This window comes from Heloderma suspectum, chromosome 8 (assembly GCF_057233095.1).
Source record: "Heloderma suspectum isolate Gila_16-S chromosome 8, 16-S_ref, whole genome shotgun sequence".
In the NCBI taxonomy this organism is placed as follows: Eukaryota; Metazoa; Chordata; class Lepidosauria; order Squamata; family Helodermatidae; genus Heloderma; species Heloderma suspectum.
The window spans coordinates 48,266,196-48,286,177 of NC_139465.1; the positions used below are offsets into that span (position 1 = coordinate 48,266,196).

Sequence of the window (19,982 nt, forward strand, 5' to 3'; positions counted from 1 at the left end):
CTGGTCTGTAGTTCCCAGGTTCCTCTTTACTCTTTTTGAAAATAGGGACGTTAGCCCTCCTCCAGTCATCTGACACTTCCCCCATCCTCCAGGATTTCTAAAAGAGAATAGACAGCGGTTCTGAGAGTTCTTCTGCCAGTTCCTTTATTACTTTTGGATGCAGTTCATCTGGCCCTGCAGAGTTGAACTCATTCAAAGTCATTAGGTGTTCTTTGACCATATGCCTATCGATCTCAAGCTGCAATCCTGCCCCTTCAGCCTGTACTTCGCCTTTGCCAGGGGAGTCTTAGACCCTCTTTTGGGAGAAGACTGAGCCAAAGTAGGAACTGAGCACCTCTGCCTTTGCTTTGTCATCTGTTATCATTTTGCCATCCTTATTTTATAGCTGAACAACCATTTCTTTCCTCTGTGTTTTACTATGCACGTAGCTGAAGCCTTTTTGTTGTTTTTAGCATCCCTCGCTAACCTCAGCTCTTTCTCAGCTTTAGCCTTCCTGACGCCATCCCTGCAATTCTGTGCTACCTGCCTGTACTCTTCCTTTGTTGCTTGGCCTTCCTTCCACTTCCTATATGTGTCCTTTTTTGTTTTCAGGTAATCTCTAAGCTTTTTGTGAAGCCACATTGGCTTCTTCTGTTGTCTTCCACCTTTTCTTCTTGTTGGAATTGTTTGTAATTGTGCCTTGAGAATTCCCTTTTTTAAAAGCTCCCACCCATCTTGGACTCCTTTTCTTGTTAGAGTCACTTGCCATGGGACCTTACTGATCATTGTTCTGAGTTTATTAAAATCCGCTTTCCTAAAATCCAGGGTACGTGTTTGACTACACTCGGCTTTTGCTTCCCTTAGAACCAAGAACTCAAGCACAACATGGTCGCTTTCCCCCAGAGTTCCTGTAACTGCTACTTTACCCACTAGGTCATCTCTGTTGGTTAGGATCAAGTCAAGGATAGCCGATCCTCTAGTTCCTTCCTCTACTTTCTGTAGGAGGAAGCTATCCGCCACACAAGTCAGGAATTTCCTGGAGGGGCCATGTTTTGCAGCATTTGTCTCCCAACAAATATTGGGGAAATTGAAGTCCCCCATACATCATGCTTCCTTGAAACTTTGGCTATTTGCTTTTCAAAAGTTTCATCCTCATCTTCTCCTTGATTGGGTGGCCAGTACTAGACTCCAACCACCATGTTCCTTTTATTCTTTGCTCCATTTATTTTAACCCAGATGCTCTCGATGGGGCTACCAAGCTCATCCTCCGGTATTTCTGTGCAGAGATATGTATTTTTCACATACAGCGGAACCCCATTTATTCCTGGCAAACTCATGCTGGCTTCTACAAATCATTACACTGTTATCCAGATGTACTGTTATTGAAAGTTCCCCTTTTGGGAGAAGACAGCGGCAAAACAGGACTTGAGCAGTTGCACTTTCTCTTTATCACCCCTAACAGTTCATCAACCTTATTGAGAAGTAGACCTACTGTGTGAACGATTGATTGCATTTCTATACTGCCCAAAAGCTCTTGGAGCAGGTCACAACATTTAAAACCATAAAATACAGTATGAAAAAACATAATATACAACTTTTTAAAGTTTAAAATCACAGTATAAGAACAAAGTAAAACCAGTAGTAGTGTAAAGATTTAAAAATACAGTAACAGATTTAAAAACAACAGAAATTGAGAGACTAAAATGCCTCAAAAAATAAAGAGGTCTACACCTGGCACTGAAAAGACCACAATATAGGTGCCAGGGGAGCTTCTCCGGGGAGCTCATTCCACAACTGGGGGTGCACACTGGAAAAGGCCCTCTCCTTAGTAGCCACTTGCCTCAATTCATTTGGTGGGGGCACTCAGAGGAGGGCCCCTGAAGATGATCTTAGGGTCTGGGAAGAGATGATCCTTCAGGTAATCTGGCCCCAAGCTGTTTAGTGCTTTGAATACCAGCACTTTGAATTGTGCCCAGAAACAGTCTGGGAGCCAGAACAGATAGCAAAGCACTGCTGTAATATGGTGATATCGACCAGTCCTTGTTAAGTCTTGCTTTTAGACCAGCTGAAGTTTTCGGACCATTTTCAAAGGCAGCCCCACATTGCAGTCAGGGGTGGCCCAAGACATTTTGCTGCCTGGAGCAAAGGACAAGATGGCAACCCTTCCCGTTCTGTGTACAAAAGCCAGCTGGACGGGCAGATGAATCTGTCTTCAACCTGCATCTCCCATGAGATTCAGGACAGATAAAAGGAAGCCCTTCTTCACAGAACACATAGTTAAACTATGGAACTCACTTCCACAAGACATAGCAACGGCCACCAATTTGGATGGTTTTCAAAGGGGATTGGACGAATTAATGGAGCATAAGGCCATCAATGGGTACTAGTCCTGATAGCTATATGCTACCTCCAGTATCAGAGGCAGTATGGCTATGTACAACAGTTGCTGGAGAACCTGGGCAGGAGGGTGTTGTTGTGCTTGTGTCCTGCTTGTGGGCTTCCCATGGGCATCTGGTTGGCCACTGTGGAAACAGAATGCTGGACTAGATGGACACTTGGTCTGATCCAGCAGGGCTCTCCCTGTGGTCAGCACTGATGATGGAAAAGCATCCTCCACTGCACCTGAAGGCAGCATGGCAGGCTGCATGGCACAAAGGTCTCTCCTCCTCCTCCTCCCCCCCTTCCTGCCGCCACCAACAACTCCTTGCTTTGGCGGTTTATAGTAGACGCCCCCAACTGCAACGCTGTTTTCATTTCGTTCTCTATTTCTTCTTACCAGGTGCTCTCCATGGGGCTGCAGCGTTCCGTCTCTTCAATTTCTGTGCAACGTGTTGACACATAATTCGATTCCCTTTCCCTTTCTGCCCCATCTGTTCCTTCACTTTGAATGTTCCTTCAGACGTTCTATGCTGAGGGCTTTTGAGTTTGTGGGAAACAGCAATTAGATGTCTGAGGTCATAGCACTGGCCGGATTACCTATTAAACGGAGAGCAAATGGAGGCCGCCCCCCCGAAGCACTCCCCCCAATAGTGGAGCCAGGAAGAGGGGCGCTGAGCCGGTTCCGCAGGCTGCAGCCGCTCCCGCTGGAACCACTTCTGGCACTGTGAGGCGAGCGCACACCAGACCGTGCGTCGCCCGGAAGCCCAAGACGTACAAAACCCCATCGTAAAAGTGATCCGAAGACGTCCAGGCCGTGCTGGGCGAGGGCAGCGCTTCGGGGGCTGTCGCGCACCACAGCAGCGGGCGGGGGGCGGGCGGGCTGAGCCCATCGCCGCCGCCGCCGCCCGCAGGCTCCTCTCGCAGGCGCCCGCAGCAGGCTCTGCGCCCTGCCCTTGGCCCGCCTCAGGCCCTCCGGGGCCCGGCCGCCGCCCCCCAGCCCTGCCGCGCGCGACGCGCCCAGGCCCGCCGGGCCGGGCGCACGGGCGCGGAATCGCCGGTCCGCCCGGCCTTCGCTCGCCGCCACCCGGGGCACGTTTCGGCGGGGGAGGCCGCTCCCAGCCCGCCCGGCGGCGCCCCTCCCTGCGCAGGAGGCTCCTGCAGCGGAGCCCGCCGGCGCCCGCTCTGCCGGCGCCAGGCCGCGCCGCGGGAGAGGCCGCCAGGCGGGCGCCGCGCCTCCCGCAGCAGGGCGAGCCGGGCCCCGCGCGGACCTGGGTCCCGGGACGCGCAGGGCCACGCTCGCGGCCCGGCGCCCCCGGGCGGCGCGGCTGCCAGGGCGGCCGCCTCGCCGCGCGCAGGGCCGGCGCGCAGGGCCCGAGGCGGCGGCGGGGGCCCGCCCGTGTGGCCTGCGGAAGTGCCGCGCCGCGCCCCCGCTCGGGGCCGCGCCTCCCGCAGGAGGGCGCCGGCTCGGGCCGGGCGGGGGCTGCCTCGCGGGCTGTGGCGAGCGCGGGAAGCGCGCTGCGCCCGGCAGCCCTGGCGAGGCCCTTTTAAATGCCCGCGGGCCGCCTCCCGCCGGCCTCTCCGCCAGAAGGGCCGCCGTTCTCACGCGGCTCCACACCGGGGGAGGGCGGCCTGTGCCCGGTGGGCCGAATCGGGCCCGGCGAGAGTGCCCTTGCGGCCCGCGGAGCAGCGCTTCCCGGGCCGGTGGGCAGCTTCCGCGGGCCAGACCGGGCGCGCCGGCCAGAGGCTGCCCGGCATGCTTGGCGCGCCCCCGCATCCCGCCCGCTCGCACCCCGCGCCCGCCGCCGGCGACTGGGGAGGCCGAGAGGAGCCGCCTCGGCCTCTGGGCCGCGCGCCGACCTCGTCTCCCGGCGGCGGCCGGGAATCCCCCGTGCTCGACCTGCCCTGCCGCCTCTCCCAGGGGGAGGAGGCCGGGCAGAGAAGCTGGTCGGAGGCGGCCGTGTTCGGCGACGCCCGGGAGCGCCCCGTGGGAAGGCCTCGCGCGCCTCCTCCGCCTGTCCCTCCTCGATGGCTTTTCTCCGGTAAGAAAAGAGGCGGCGGGGGAGCGCAGGAGGGCTGCGAGCCGAGTGGCGGCGCGCGGGCCCTCGAGGCGGGGCGATTGCCCAAGGCGGCCCCTCGCAGCCCGGCGCCCGCGTGCCGTGCGGCTGTTTCGGGCTAGCAGCGTGGCTAGCGAGCGGGAAGACCACGGCAGGCGCGGCCCTTTCCGATCGGACCGCCAAGCCGGAGACGCCGCCTGCCTGCGGGCGTCCGGCGCGTGGCCCGCGTGAGCTGTGGCCCGGGCTGCTTCTCCTGTTCATCGTTTGCGCGGGGCGACTTGACAGCAGCCCTCCGCGGGCACAGCGCCCCCAGCTCCCTGGAGCCCCTCCGTCAGAGCACTGCACGGCGCAGCCGGGTGGGCCGGCCAGCGCTGGGACTAGCCCAGCGGAGGCTTGCGTTCTCGCAGTTGGTGGGAATACGTGAAGATTTGCACAGCTTTTTTGCTCCAGAAACAATGTGCTGAATCTCGTCTGTAAAATTATGCGAGGCTCTACAGTATCTGAATTCTTAATTTACATGCTATAAAAGTGTGAACCCTTGTGCGGTTATTTGAAACACAGTGTACTTACGCATTGGGTGAAAAAAATACGAGCATATGAGGGAGTTGCGACATACTTTTCTAGTGCAGGGGCATATCGGAGCAGGACTTGCGATGGACCTGTGTGCTCAGCTGTTACTCTCTAGAGTTGATGCTGAAGTGTCCTTGGGATTATAATGGCCTGTGTGACCACTATTTCTACTGCACATTTAATAGCATTGTGCCAACATTTCGTGGGGTTTATTTTGTGGCAAAAAGTGCCATGTAGGGAACATGAAGTTTTCTCTGAAAAACTGGCTCTCCTCTATTAATAAAAATACACCTTTTGCTGCAAAATGGCCACCTCCCTTCCTGGCAAAATGTTTTGCCAAGGAAAGGGAAGGGGTGGTGGTGTCACACTATGCGTCATGCTGAAGTTGCCACTTGAAGCGCGGGGGGGGGGGCATTTCTTTCTTTCTTTCTTTACAGTATTTTCATCCTGCTACTCAGCCAAAAGATGCTCCCAGTGCTTACAGTCAATCAGTAAACAAGACAATCCCTGCCCCCAGGCTTACAATCTGAAAAAGAAAAGGAAAACACAAGGAAAAAGGAATGGGGAGGGAAGAGGAAAAAATGAGGCTTTCAGTAGGGCTGGTGGAATGGCTGTATTTACCCTCTCATCTCCTGGGGTGGGGGGAGTGGGCCGTCCAGCTGGAGCAGGCCCGGCATTCTCTTTGCCTAGTCCTCTCCCCTTTGCTCCATTTTCACCCCGTTTGCATCTCCCACCCCATCCTGCCCCGGAAAGGTTGCTGAAGCAAGAGGTCCGTCCCTTCCAGTGGTGGGCAGGAAGCGGGTTTCACAGAAAGAACCTTCTCTTTTGTCTCTGCCTTTACACTTAATGTGGGCAGCACTTGACAGGCGTGGGATGCAGCAAGGCGAAGCATCTGGGGGCAGATAGGTGCAGCAAAACTGTTTAAAGGGCTGGCGCCAGTGGAGCAGGGCCCACCTGGGCCGGCCCTGATCCTGAGGACGCCCATACAGGATGCCGCCGCTGTGTGGAGCGCTGGACCACCAAAGGCTGGCTTAGGCTTTTGTGTGGGGAGCAGCACGTGGAGAACTGCTGCCTGGGGGGAGAGATTCACAGGCTCCCTTTGCTTGAGCTTCTGTGGTATTCATGGGAAATAATGTAAATAGAAATGCAAAGCGGGCGGGGGGACGGGACAGATGGACCTGCCTCTGTTCTCTAGAGCTGCCTCCAGGCAGACATTCCTGACAAGGGAGAAGCTGCTGCTGCCTGTGTTGCCAAGCTTTTTGTCCACTCATCCCAGAAGTCTGGCTCTGAGCTAGCTTAGTGGGGAAGCTGTGCGCATGCTCATAAGAACTCTTTTCTTATCACTAAGCCTGGGCCAATGCCTGATTTAAGAGAAGGCCAGGCTGGATCAGCACTTCCTGTTCCCATATCCACTCCTAGGTGGGGAGACAGTCAGAGGAATAGCAGGGACTTCTCGGGTGTTCCCACCTCATGGAACGAACAGCACGAGGCAAATCCTTCACAGGCTTTAGGAGACCAATCTGAGCTTGTCTTTTTAGACAAACATTTTCTCTTTTATTGGGTCCTTGTATAGGTTTTGTGTGTCAATTCTATGTCCTGACTTTACTGTGTTTTGGATATTTTAATAATATTTAATATTTAGCATTTACATACAGTGCTTTACAGCATTGCCTTTTTGAAGCTCTTACAACAACCCTACAAGGTTACTCTTACTGTAGCAGCCAGAAGGCTGAGGCGGAGCGTGAAGCTTGGCTAAGGCCACCTAGCAAGCCACTCCGTGGCTGAGGGACACCCTCTCAGAGCTACTTGGTTGCCACACCAGCTTCCCTTTACTATGAGCTGCACTGAGACTGGTGAGGCTGACGCTGGATCAAGCTTTTGAATTAATGTTGTCCTTAATGGCGAGGAAGAGGCTGCAGGAAAGCAGGCAGAGTGCAAACAGGTCTGTCTGCTCAGTAGCTTAGCTGTTCTGCAGCAGGTGGGCGAGTGTATTGGGGGGGGGGGATTGGGCAGGAGGAGAACCTGGCAAGGACTCCTAGATCTGGCAGAGGTGCATGGCAACCAGTCTTGGGGGAGGGGGAGGGAGGAAGACAACTTAATACTGGAAGTCAAGTTACTGTCTGAAAAGCAGCTACTAGCCAGGTCCCCATAGGATGATGATGGGGATGATGCCAGCCCCCGCTCTCGCCACACGTGCTGCTGCAGGATTCGCTGCCTAGATGGATGGTAGGCATTGAGAGGCATAATGGGCAATAAAGGAGCTGGCTCAGAGCCTTGGGGGAAGTGGGGGAAATGTCGCTCTTTATCTTTATTGCCTTGTCTTTTCGGAAATGTGCAATGTACCTAGTTGCCTGCCTAACACCAGCAGTCTGTGGAGAGGAGGGGAGAGGAGAGAAGCCAGATGCTCAGGTGCTCCAGGGGAAGGAGAGGGGCCCTTTCCCTCCCTGGCTCCCTACATGTGTGTGCGTGCGCACATGGAAACAGCAGTCTATTTTGCCTCGGAGGATTGATGACTGAAGCGACAGCAGGGTCAAAGACATGTGGGTAAAAGAGAAGTGTGCCTGTCTTCCACCCCATGAGGGAAACCTCCCTCCAACCATTTCCACATCCTGAGAAATAATTGCCCCTTGCCTGAAGTGGGGTCATCTGGCCGCCCAGCTCTTCCCAGCTCGTCCAGATTTTTAGTGATTTATGGAATTCTTCCTCTGATCTTGAGTTGCTATATTTCAAGAAACAAAATCCCAAGTTATGGTACAAGCAGAATGCCTGTAACAACTCTGGCGGTATGTCAAGTTTTGAATCTGGCTCCTGGGTGGTTCTTGCAGAGAGGAAACAGCTCAGCCCCGCTGGGTGTTGCTGCAATTGCTGATCCCACATTATTTATTTAGAACATTGACTTCTAGCCCCCTCAAAGCATAAGGTGGCTTTTGACACAGATTAAAACAGCACAGAACACAATCCCTTCCAATGAAATGTAAATACAAAATTTGCTTTGATTCCCCAGCAGATGCACATTAGGTTCAAATATTGTTATCTACTCCCCACATCCCCAAGTAATGAGAAATTCTGGCGGAACTTTCCTTTGGCTCAGAGAGTGCTGCCTACTACAATGTCTTCAGGGCATATTTACATCTGAGGAGGCATACAGGTGACCCGCTGCAGGCAGCAGAGCTACAAGACAGCACGCCCCCCCCCCCCATTTCAGCTGACTGGCTGGAATTGCTCAACTCTCTCTTGCTGTCTCTCTGCCCCTCTCCGTGGATCTCCTGAGCAACCCAATCTTCCAGTGGCTATTTCTCCCTCGCCCCCCACGACAGAGCACTGGGCTCAGGCCTCACCCCTGCTGCTAGGTAAATTGCCCACCAGGCTAGAAGAAACAGCAACGTCCTTTGTCAAGCCCCTGGCCACTCATTCCAACAGTGCACCATCCCGACATGAATCCTTGCAGCGTTTGCCTTCTCAGCCATTTCGGGCGGCTGGCCCGTTTGCACAAGCAACCCATGTTCTCATTTGGGCGACGTTTTTAGGTGTGCAAATGAAGCTGTGCGTTTCTGCAAGCACCAGGGTGCCCTTCTTGGGTTTGTGCACAGCCGCCTGTGGCCCACAGCACCCTGGGGAGCGGCCTCGGATTGTGCCACGCCGCCTCTTGGGGTAGGAGATTGCACAGGCAAGCAGGTACCAGCCCCCAAAGCTCAGGCTGCAAGGAAGCTAGCCAAGGTTTTTCTGAGGCATGTTGTCTTTGGCGTACAGGGGAGCCCTTTGGGGCCAAGGGACAGTGTGGAACAGCCTGTTGCATTTCTGGCCAGCATTTCCTTGTGACGCCTGCAAACTTTCCCTCCTGCCCCTCCTTCCTGAGCGCATTGATCACACCATTTTCTTCTGCAAAGCCTAGGTTTATGGGAGAGTCTTGGAGTACACTGTCTGCAATCCAGTATCCTTCCTCGGACCACCATGTTCTGCTCTGCTTATCAACCTGCTTGTGTACGATGCTGAGGGAAGAGCCCCATTCAATCACCTTGTTTTTAATCAAGCAGCATTTGGCTGGATTAGATAAGCTTGCCCACACGCTCCTCTTATCTGCCCAGATAGGGAACTCCAGAAAGCCTCAGCCGGCAGCTTGACTACCCTTCCCAGGCAGCTTGCGTGTGCTCCACTCCCACTCACATGGCTGGAGTGCCAGAGCGCTTTGCTTGCGGGGGCGGAGGGAGAGATGGCTCTGTCGGCCTTTCACTCTCTGCCCTCCCGTGGCCCCAGCCACGGCATTCAGAGGGAAGGGGAGCAGTGGGAGCAGGAGCCCCCGGCCTCTTTTGCTGGGAGTGCTCCCTGCATCCCCAGGCTGCAGCGACCCTCTCTGCGTGCCCTGAGAAGGGTCAGACCGGACCATCTCTTTCTTCGCTTGTGCAGTAGGAGGAGCAGCGCCAGGGTTTGGCTGAAGCCAAGTAATAGCTTGATGGAGAGGCCCGAAGAGGGAGCCCCAAATGGCCAGGGCCTGTCTTGACCCTCAGGAGCCGTCCAATCAGTGTGGGGATTTGGGACCGCTCTGCCCACTCTTGGCTGGGACAGGCCCATCTCTGGGTGCCTGCAGAGGCCCTGCAGATTCCGTGAAGTTGCAGCTCTGCTCCTTGCCCTTCGGCGTGCAGCACCATGGCTGTTCTTTGGGGGAGGGGTGCTATTTATTGAGGGGCAGCCCATGCCGCAGTTCGTTTCAGTGCAGGCTTATGTAGGAAAGCCTCTAGACGGATTGTGGGTAATCCTGGGGCCATGGGACACATCCCCCTCCAACATTTTCCAAATTAAAATAGGGGTGAAAATAGAAAAATAGACTTGCTCTGTCATCTTCCAGCATGGGAAATGCAGCAAGTACTTTAATGTTCAGTCTCTGTGCGTACACTACCGGCATGTGCATTAAGGACAAGCTGTAACAACTCCACTGAGAAATGTCACTTTTAGAGGATTGGGAAGGTAGCTAAGACCTGAAGAATCTAGTTGCACTGATGGCTTCAAACAGGTGTTCCTCAAAGGCAAAACTAGGGCCCAGGAGGGGCAGCCGTCCCGCAGCTGCACAATACATGCTGATGGACACAGCTGGAGCCCAGGCAGGCAGGCAGCAAGGCGCAGGCGGCTGATGGCCCCTTTCGGAAGAAGAGCCAGCGGGCCCACCCATGTGCCCTAAGTTACTCAAAATCGAATCACAACTGTAGCCATCTGGGATGTGCACATAGCTCCCCCAAGACCCTCTGTGGTTCTGTGCAAAGGATTCTGGGAAATGCAGATTGCATCACTCGCTGCTTCTTTGGGGCCTCTTGAAAATGTTGCTTCCCCAAAGAACAATCTGAGCTGCTTATGGCTCAGAACCAAACCCCTGTGAGCCGTGCCACTTAGGGTTGCTCATTGCGGAGGGAAATGCACTGTTTGTTTTCAGGAACACTTTGTGGAGAAAGTGGATAGGGAGACTGTTTTTCCCCTGTTCATAATGGTAGAACCTGGGGTCATCCCATGAAGTTGATCGATGGGAAATTCAGGACAGATATAAGGAAGTCCATAGCTAAACTATAGGATTCACCATCACAAGATGTAGTGATGGCCCCCAATTGGATGTCTTCAAAAGGGAATTAGACACATGTGTTGCTTAGAGGAAGGCTCTCAGTGGCCACTAGTCCTGATGGCTCTGTGCCTTCAGGACTAGTGGCAGAAGAACTCTCAGAACCGCTGTCTATTCTCTTTGAGAAATCATGGAGGACGGGGGAAGTGCCAGATGACTGGAGGAGGGCTAACGTTGTCCCTATCTTCAAAAAGGGTAAAAAGGAGGAACCTGGGAACTACAGACCAGTCAGTCTGACATCAATCCCTGGGAAAATTCTGGAGCAGATCATAAAGCAATCCATCTGGAAGTACCTTGACAACAATGCCGTGATTACTCGAAGCCAACATGGATTTGTCAAAAACAAGTCCTGCCAGACAAATCTGATCTCATTTTTTGATCAAGTCACCTCCCTTGTAGACCGTGGGAATGCTGTAGACATCATATACCTCTACTTCAGCAAAGCTTTCGACAAAGTGCCCCATGATCTCCTGATGAGCAAACTAGCTCAAAGTGGGCTAGATGAAACAACGATCCGGTGGATCCACAGTTGGCTACAGAATCGGACTCAAAGAGTGCTTATCAATGGGACCTTCTCAAACTGGGGAGAGGTAACGAGTGGGGTACCGCAGGGCTCAGTCCTGGGCCCAGTGCTCTTCCACATTTTTATGAATGACTTGGAGGAGGAGGTGCAGGGAATGCTGATCCAATTTGCAGATGACACAAAATGGGGCGGGATAGCTAATACTTTGGAAGACAGAAACAAAATTCAAAGTGATCTGGATTAGACTGGAGCGCTGGGCAGAAAACAAAAGAATTACATTTAATAGGGACAAATGCCAAGTTCTGCACCTAGGAAAAAGAAACCAAATGCAAAGTGACAAGATGGGGGGTACGTGGCTCAACCACACTACAAGCGAGAAGGATCTTGGCATTGTTGTCGATCACAAGCTGAATATGAGCCAACAATGTGATGTGGCTGCAAAAAAGGCCAATGCTCTTTTGGGCTGCATTCATAGAAGCATAGCTTCCAAATCCCGGGAAGTACTAGTTCCCCTCTACTCAGCACTGGTTAGGCCTCATCAGGAGTACTGTGTCCAGTTCTGGGCACCACACTTTAAGAAGGATGCAGACAAACTGGAGAGGGTTCAGAGGAGGGCAACAAAGATGATCAGGGGACTGGAAACAAAGCCCTATGAAGAGAGACTGAAAGAACTGGGCCTGTTTAGCCTTGAGAAGAGAAGACTGAGGGGAGATATGAGAGCACTCTTCAAGTATCTGAAAGGTTGTCACAGAGAAGAAGGCCAGGATCTCTTCTTGATCATCCCAGAGTGCAGGACACGGAATCATGGGCTCAAGTTACAGGAAGCCAGATTCCGGCTGAACATCAGGAAAAACTTCCTGACTGTAAGAGCAATACGACAATGGAACCAATTACCTGGGGAGGCGGTGGGCTCTCCCACACTGGCTTCCAAGCGTTCAAGGCGAGGCTGGACAGCTATCTGTCAGGGATGTTCTGACTTGGATTCCTGCACTGAGCAGGGGGTTGGACTCGATGGCCTTGTAGGCCCCTTCCAACCCTACTATTCTATGATTCTATGACCTCCAGTACCAGAGGCAGTGCGCCTCTGCACACCGGTTGCTGGGGAGCACAGGCAGGAGGGTGACATTGTGTGTTTCTCACAGGCAGCTGGTCGGCCACTGTGTGAGCAGAATGCTGGACTAAATGGACCCTTGGTCTGGCATTTTAGAACTGTTCCTGCAGTTGAGCAGGAAAAGGCACTGTGTTTGTTCTTTTGCAGGGTGGGGAAGGATATTTCTCATATTTATTTTTTGTTGTTGTTCAGTCATGTCCAACTCTTCATGACCCCATGGACAGTCCTTCCTGTCCTCTGCGCTCTCCCGGAGCGTGCTCAAGTCCATATTCATTGCATCGGTGATGCTTTCTAGCCATCTCATCCTCTGCCGTCCCCTTCTCCTTTTGCCTTCAGTCTTTCCCAGCATCAGGGTCTTTTCCAGAGAGTTTTCTCTTCGCATTAGGTGGCCAAAATATTGGAGCTTCAGCTTCAGTATCTGTCCTTCCAATGAGCGGTCAGGGTTGATTTCCTTGAGGATGGACTGACTTGACCTCCTTGCAGTCCAGGGGACTCATAAGAGTCTTCTCCAGCACCACAGTTCGAAAGCATCAGTTCTTCGGCGCTCAGCCTTCCTTATAGTCCAGCTCTTACAGCCATACGTTACTACTGGGAAAACCGTAGCTTTGATTATGCGGACCTTTGTCGGCAAGGTGATGTCTCTGCTTCTTGCTATGCTGTCTAGGTTTGCCGTAGCTTTCCTCCCCAGGAGCAAGCGTCTTTTAATTTCATGGCTACAGTCACCGTCTGCGGTGATCTTGGAGCCCAAGAAAATAAAATCTGTCACTGCTTCCATTTCTTCCCCTTCCATATGCCAGGAAGTGATGGGGCCAGATGCCATGATCTTCATTTTTTTAATGCTGAGTTTCAAACCAGCTTTTGCACTCTCCTCTTTGACCCTCAACAAGAGGCTCTTGAGATCCTCTTCGCTTTCTGCCATTAGGGTGGTATCGTCTGCGTATCTGAGGGTGTTAATTCTCCCAGCAGTCTTAATTCCGACCTGTGATTCATCCAACCCGGCGTTTCTCATGATGTACTCTGCTTATAAGTTAAATAAGCAGGGCGACAATATGCAGCCTTGTCGTACTCCCTTATTTATTTGGGCGTGATCAACTGGCGAGTACTGCTGTGCCAGTGCCATCCCCCCCCATGAAGGGGAGTGGCACCAGAGCACCATGATGCACATCACGCTTGTCAGGATTTTTGGAGGTGCATTATGGATTTTAAGCTTTTCCAGATTTAGTCTTCTCTTTTATCCTTATTTTCCAGATTTTTTTGCTATTTGTTGTTTCTACTTTGTATAAAAATGGAGGAAGGGGGAATTCTCTTCCCCAAACCATGACGCTTGTGGGGAAATTGTCTCGGGCTCTGTGTTCCTTTTTGTCCTCTGGACAAGCAGAGGGTGGGAGCCGAACTTGGCTCATGGCACATCCCCGCCACGGCTGACTCCTTGCACGTTTAGTTTTGTTTGTCCGTTTGTTTGTTTATGGCCCTCGTATGCCACCCCACAACATAAAGTTCCCTGGGCAGATTGCAGCAAATATTACAACAGTTTATAAAATGTGCATGCATAATCGCCCCTTCATAGCATTGAAGCTGAGCTTAAGAAGAGTCAGTGCCTTGGCCTCATGACAAAGCTAGCTCAAAGGGTCAAGCTGGTTTAGCACAGCCCGGAGGGAAATGCTGTGCCAAGGGTTGTGACAGTGCCCGCTGGTCTTGGCGGCGATGTGCGTGCATGTGTGCCTTTGTGTGTGCGCAGCCTGTATGGCCTATTGCCTTCTTCTCTGGCTCTTTGCTTGTAGCTGTTAATGGTTAATGTTGCCATAAACCTGCTGAGGTTTGTAATTGCTGGGAAGGGAAGCTATCAGCCAGGCCATCAGGAGCAACTAGAACAGCATGTACCCTTGGCTGTAGGCGGGAGTGTTTATTTTCATTCCTTCTCTCTCTCTCTCTCTCTCTCAGCAGTCCAGGGCTTCTCTGCATATTCAAAGTGCTCTCTTGCCCCATTTGGTCGTTGCACACGCAGTCTCCCCACCAACTTTTCCTTCTCCTCCTCATGGAGGTCTTTGGATCTGTGACTGCCGCACTGTCAGCACTGCAGGCTCCAGCAAGACCTCTCTGGAAGACTCCTCCTCAGCCACCAAGGACCACGGCAGCTTGCTGTGACTCTGCTCCTGCTGCCACCTTCTTTCTAACCTCCCTTTGTCACTCCTCTCGCCTGTCTCCAGGACTGGGCTGCCAAAAACATTCACCCCTTTAATCATTCAGACCATGTGATGCTCCTCTGTAACCCCCCCACACACACACACACGATTCTCTGGTTTTCCACCCACACAAGCTCCTTGACCCCTTGATTTCCGAGCCCACTGTGGCCACACTCCTCTCATCTCTGTGCCCTTCTGTTCCCATCCTGGTGAGTATTGTCAGGTGGGTTGGGAGAGTTGGATACAGCAAAGCCTTCGAGCAGTGATGCAGCTGCCAGAGGTGAACACGTTGTGCCTGTCGGAGTGAAGCCATGCCCGCCAGCACCCCTGGCACGACCCCTGCCATAGTGCACCCCAGAGCCATGGGAGGAGGCAGGCCTATAATGCACCTCTTGGCTTCATAATCCCCCCGCCCCGGGCTTCAAACTGGACTGCAAAGCCATGTGCTTGTGAGGGAAGGCTTTGCCCTAGCAGCAGGCTTCAACCACATGGACATGTTTAAATTAATGAGTGCACTTAAAAAACAAAATAAAAGCGAGGTGCCCCCCAGGGCCCCCTTAGTTTGCATGCCAAATTTCAGGTGCCTGGGTTTCACGGCCTTGGAGCTATGGTGGTAACAGATGGACAGCGAGGCGCACATTGTCTCTCATTATAGGTGTCTCTGCTCACGGCCTCCCCCCGCCCCCAGCTACTGAAGTTCTCCCACTCCGTTAGATGCGGTGCCCATTCTCCGTTCCCCCAGACTGGCCACATGGCATGCCCCCTCCCCCAACTCAGAGCCCTCAGCATCTGCCATGCCATGCCGTGGTTAATGCTTTAGTCTCACCCCGTGCAGATGCTAGGGAGGTGTGGATTGTGTAAAATCCGTTCCATCTGTGTTTCACGGGTCAGGCGCCTTCCGTTCTGATGTCCTCCCATCAACGGGATTGGGATTTTTTTAGTTTCCTAACGTGTGCAAAATTGCACCTGTGGAAATGCACAAATTCCCACAAAATGTGCAAATGTCCCCAAATGCATTTTCACACTCAAGCCTATGTGGGAAATGCGCATTTTCGGCCAGGTTTTTATTTTTTGCGTATTTTTCTATGACGGCATTTCTGCAAAATTCCCGAAGGTTAGAAAACCGGTTGCGAGTCCGCAGAACCTGCCGGGCAGGGGAGAAGCCAGTCCTCTGCAGAATCTGTGGGCTGGGTTCGTGGAGATCTGCGCTCGTGGGGTTGCGCCGCAGATTTCTCCAACATCCCCAGCAGATGCGACGCAGAAGGGCCGGACGGGACCCCCGTTCGCGCGCGCCCGCCCCCGCAGCCTTCCCCCGCGCTGTCCCCAGCAGCCGGCGTCGAGAGCGCCCCCAGCGGAGAAGGCGCGGCAGCGGCCGCGCACGTGAGGCTGGGGGCGCGCGTGAGGAGCCGGCCGCGACCCCCCGGCGCCTCCGCGGCAATTCCGCCCCCGGTGTGCGCGGGCCGCCCCGCGCTCCCCCGGGGCCCGCAGCCGGCGCTCTGCGAGCCCGCGCGCGGGCGGCGTTCGCCCGTGGGCCCGCCCGGCCTGCCGGTGGCGCCCGGGGCCCGCAATGGGGAGGGCAGGGAGGGGCTGCTGGCCGCCGTGGGGGCCCGGCCCGGCCCGGCCCGCGCTGGGCTCCCGTCAGCGGCGCCCGCGGCTGCCAGGCGGGCGGAGGTCGGGCCGGCGAAGGCGGCGGCGCGGCGGAGGCGGCCGCTTGCAGAGCCGCGGGTGCCCCGCGGTGGCCCAGAGGGGGCAGGCGGCCGCCTCTCCGTGGCGCGGCGCGCGGGCAGCCGCTCGGGGCCGCCGGGCGAGCACGTCCGCGGGCTGCGGGAGCGCCGCTCGCCGGGGCCGCGGGCGGCCGGAGGCGCGAGGAGCACGCGAGGGAAGCCGGGCCGGCTCGGCCTTCTCGCGTAGCCGGCAGCCCGGCCGGGAAGCGCCCGAGGCGCAAGCGGCGCTTGGCGGGACGTCACCGACGCGCGCGAGACGGCCCGGCGGCGGGCCGCGGGCGGCGCAAGCCCTCCTCGGAGAAGAGCCGAGCCGTTGAAACGAAGGGGACTTGCGCCGGTCGCGACTGACTCCAGCCCCGGGCATTTAAGTGGGTCTACTCTGAGGAGGACCCGTGTTGGTTTTTACCCTGTAAATCCGGAAGGGCAACCAGGACACAATTGCGCTCATTTCACATGCCAGCAAGGTGATGCTCAAAATCCTACAAGCTAGGCTTCAGCAGTATGCGAACCGAGAACTACCGGAAGTACAAGCTGGGTTTCAAAGAGGCAGAGGAACTAGAGATCAAATCGCCAACATTCGCTGCATCATGGAGAAAGCAAGAGAATTCCAGAAAAACGTCTATTTCTGCTTCATTGACTACGCTAAAGCCTTTGATTGTGTGGATCACAACAAACTGTGGCAAATTCTGAAAGTGATGGGAGTACCAGACCACCTTACCTGTCTCCTGAGAAACCTGTACGAGGGTCAAGAAGCAACAGTAAGAACCAGACATGGAACAACCGAGTGGTTCAAAATTGGGAAAGGAGTATGACAAGGCTGCATATTGTCACCCTGCTTATTTAACTTATATGCAGAGTACATCATGAGAAATGCCGGGTTGGATGAATCAGAGGTCGGAATTAAGATTGCTGGGAGAATTATCAACAACCTCCGATATGCAGACGATACCACCCTAATGGCAGAAAGCGAAGAGGATCTCAAGAGCCTCTTGTTGAGGGTGAAAGAGGAGAGTGCAAAAGCTGGTTTGAAACTCAACATTAAAAAAAGAAGATCATGGCATCTGGCCCCATCACTTCCTGGCATATAGAAGGGGAAGAAATGGAAGCAGTGACAGATTTTACTTTCTTGGGTTCCAAGATCACCGCAGATGGTGACTGTAGCCATGAAATTAAAAGACGCTTGCTCCTTGGGAGGAAAGCTATGGCCAACCTAGACAGCATAGTAAGAAGCAGAGACATCACCTTGCCGACAAAGGTCCGTCTAATCAAAGCTATGGTTTTCCCAGTAGTAATGTATGGCTGTGAGAGCTGGACTATAAGGAAGGCTGAGCGCCGAAGAATTGATGCTTTCGAACTGTGGTGCTGGAGAAGACTCTTACGAGTGCCCTGGACTGCAAGGAGGTCAAATCAGTCCATCCTAAAGGAAATCAACCCTGAGTGCTCATTGGAAGGACAGATAATGAAGCTGAAGCTCCAATATTTTGGCCACCTAATGCGAAGAGAAAACTCCCTGGAAAAGACCCTGATGCTGGGAAAGACTGAAGGCAAAAGGAGAAGGGGACGGCAGAGGATGAGATGGCTAGATAGCATCACGGATGCAATGAATATGAACTTGAGCACGCTCCGGGAGAGAGCGTAGGACAGGAAGGCCTGGCGTGCTATGGTCCATGGGGTCACGAAGAGTCGGACACGACTGAACGACTGAACAACAACAACAACCAGGACACACAGCCTGGGCAGGAGCAGCGCCATCTGGGCGTCAAACAGCCCTGGTGTCACGCATTCACGCCTATCAGGGTAATGTTAAATAATGTGGTACACTGATATTGGTAGCCTCTTGAAGGTCTGAATTATAGTAGTCTTTCTGAAATTAAGCAGAATATTGAGAGAAAATTCAACTTTCACAGAAATTAGAAATTTCTGATAAAATAAACCCAGAAGATTCTGTAATCAAAACTGGATCTGAAGTACTATCCTCTAGACCAGCTGTGAAATGAATGACAGCAATGGGAGGAAAAGGGACAGATCAAAGAGCCAAGATCAAAAGGGGAAACATTTAAAATATCTGCTCAAATTGAACTGTTTAGGCAATTAGACTTTCAAGAGCAATGCAGTGGTGCCAAAGGGAGGGCCTGAGTCAGATTGCTTCCCTCATATGACTGGATTACTGCTGCAGTTTTGCTGGCACCTGGGTGTTTGCGTGAAATCTCTCATTAACCTCCTGTGGCCATCTTCGTGAACCTGTATGATATCGGTGTGAAGAGGTTAGTTTCAAAGAAGTATTTGGAAGAAACCAGGCCTTCTGATTTCTTAGAGTACTAAGATTTTTTACTTCTCAAGCGGTGAAATATCAACTATACTGGGCAGAGAAGGACTTAAGTTAGCAATTTTCTTTAAAGAGAAACCCTTTTCGTGTTTGAACTCAGAAGAAGGAAACATACTTTTGATAAAAGCAACAAAATTTTGTGGCACCTTAAAGACTAACATTTACAGTCAGGGCCAGAAATACTGCAACAAGGATAACTGTTTTGGCAGTTGGCCTCTGTACACCACCACATTGAAGGTGAAAGGAAACACACCCAGATGGGAGCGAAGTCAGGACTTTCAGCTGTAATGCAAGGGGTTTGACAAAAGTGGGGCACTAACCATTCAGGAAGGACAGCCAGTGGCATACACACACCCCTGTCGTTGGTGGCGCGTAAGTAATGGAACAAACCAACATCATTTCAAACTTAAGGGTCGCCTTTAATACCTGGATGAAAATCCTTTGCAGTCAATGACTGCCTGAAGTCTGGAACCCATGGATGTGACCAAATGCTGAGTTTCCTCCCTCGAGATGCTTTGCCAGGCCTTCACTGCAGCTGCCTTCAGCTGCTGCTTGTTTGTGGGTCTCTCTGCCTTCAGTCTTGTCTTCAGTAAGTGAAAAGCATGCTCTGTTGGGTTGCGATCAGGTGACTGACTTGGCTATTGAAGAACATCCCACTTCTTTGCCTGGAGAAACTCTTGGGTAGCTTTTGCTGTATGTTTTGGGTCATGATCCATCTGCAATATGAAGCGGCGTCCTATCAGTTTGGCAGCATTCGGCTGAATCTGAGCAGAAAGTATAGCCCTATACACTTCAGAATTCATCCTGCTGCTTTTATCAGCAGTCAGGTCATCAATAAACACCAGTGACCCGGTTTCATTGGCAGCCATGCATGCCCATCCCATAACACTGCCTCCACCATGTTTGACAGATGATGTGGTATGTTTTGGATCATGAGCTGTTCCTTTCCTTCTCCATACTTTTCCCATCAATCTGGTACAAGTTAATCTTGGTTTCATCAGTCCAAAGAATCTTATTCCAGAACTGGGCAGGCTTTTTTAGGTGTTTGCTGGCAAAGGCTAATCTGGCCTGTCTGTTCTTGAGCGTTACCAGTGTTGTGAGGCCTCTGTATTTACATTCATAAAGCCGTCTCTTGACTGTAGATGTTGACAATGACATGCCTACCTCCGCAAGAGCGTTCTTGACCTGGCTAGATGTTGTGAAAGGGTTCCTCTTCACCCTGAGCAGCATTCTGTGGTCATCCACTTTAGTTGTCTTCCGTGGTCTTCCAGGCCTTTTGCTGTTGGTGAGCTTGCCAGTTAATTCCTTCTTTTTCAGGATGTTCCAGACTGTTGTATTGGCCACTCCCACTGTTTTTGCGATCTCTCTGATGGGTTTATTTTGTTTCCTCAGCCTAATGATGGCCGCCTTCACTTGCATGGACACCTCTTGGGACCTCATGTTGGGAGTTCCAGTGAACAGCTACCAAATGCAAATGTAACTCTCAGAACCACCTCCTGGCCTTTTATCTGCTTGATTGGTCATGGGGTAC

At 53.0% G+C, this 19,982-nt stretch overlaps 1 protein-coding gene across 1 annotated transcript in view; it reads left to right on the forward strand.

Moving 5' to 3' along the window:
* HSD11B2 (hydroxysteroid 11-beta dehydrogenase 2) overlaps positions 1-19,982 on the forward strand; it is a 68,548-nt gene that overhangs the window by 13,483 nt on the left and 35,083 nt on the right. Inside the window, exon 2 of the mRNA XM_084812903.1 lies at positions 3,326-4,397. Within this exon, the coding sequence (XP_084669029.1) occupies positions 3,326-4,397 (1,072 nt within the window). The remainder of the gene's footprint in view (positions 1-3,325; positions 4,398-19,982) is intronic.